General features: G+C 65.3%; 1 protein-coding gene across 1 annotated transcript in view; it reads right to left on the reverse strand.

Annotated features, from left to right (window-relative positions):
* Window positions 1-146: 146 nt before the first annotated feature.
* OVCA2 (ovarian tumor suppressor candidate 2) overlaps window positions 147-311 on the reverse strand; it is a gene marked incomplete at both ends in the record, with an annotated part of 2,541 nt that continues 2,376 nt past the window's right edge. Inside the window, one exon of the mRNA XM_009703180.1 lies at window positions 147-258. Coding sequence (XP_009701482.1) covers window positions 147-258 — 112 coding nt within the window. The remainder of the gene's footprint in view (window positions 259-311) is intronic.

The raw sequence follows: 311 nt of genomic DNA on the forward strand, positions 1-311 counted from the left end.
CCACCGAGAGCCCAGGCTCGCTCCATCTCCCCCTCAGCAGTGCCCCTCGCTCAGGGACAGCGACCACCGCATGCTGTTTCAGGGGAAAAACCAACACCCCTGGGCCCTGCGGCGTGGGGGGAAGAGGAAACCCCCCAGCCACCAACCTGAGTGCAGGGTGGGAAGACCTTGGTCAGTCTTGTCTCCAGGCTCACCTCCGCGAGCAGCCGACCAGGGTGGTTGCGCCCCAAGAACAGCGGCACGGGAACAGACCTGGATCTGCGAGACGTGGGCAGGGGCCAGCACGAAGGTGCCTCACCAGTGGAAAAGCA

Source organism: Cariama cristata, unplaced genomic scaffold (assembly GCF_000690535.1).
Source record: "Cariama cristata isolate BGI_N322 unplaced genomic scaffold, ASM69053v1 scaffold29350, whole genome shotgun sequence".
Taxonomy (NCBI): Eukaryota; Metazoa; Chordata; class Aves; order Cariamiformes; family Cariamidae; genus Cariama; species Cariama cristata.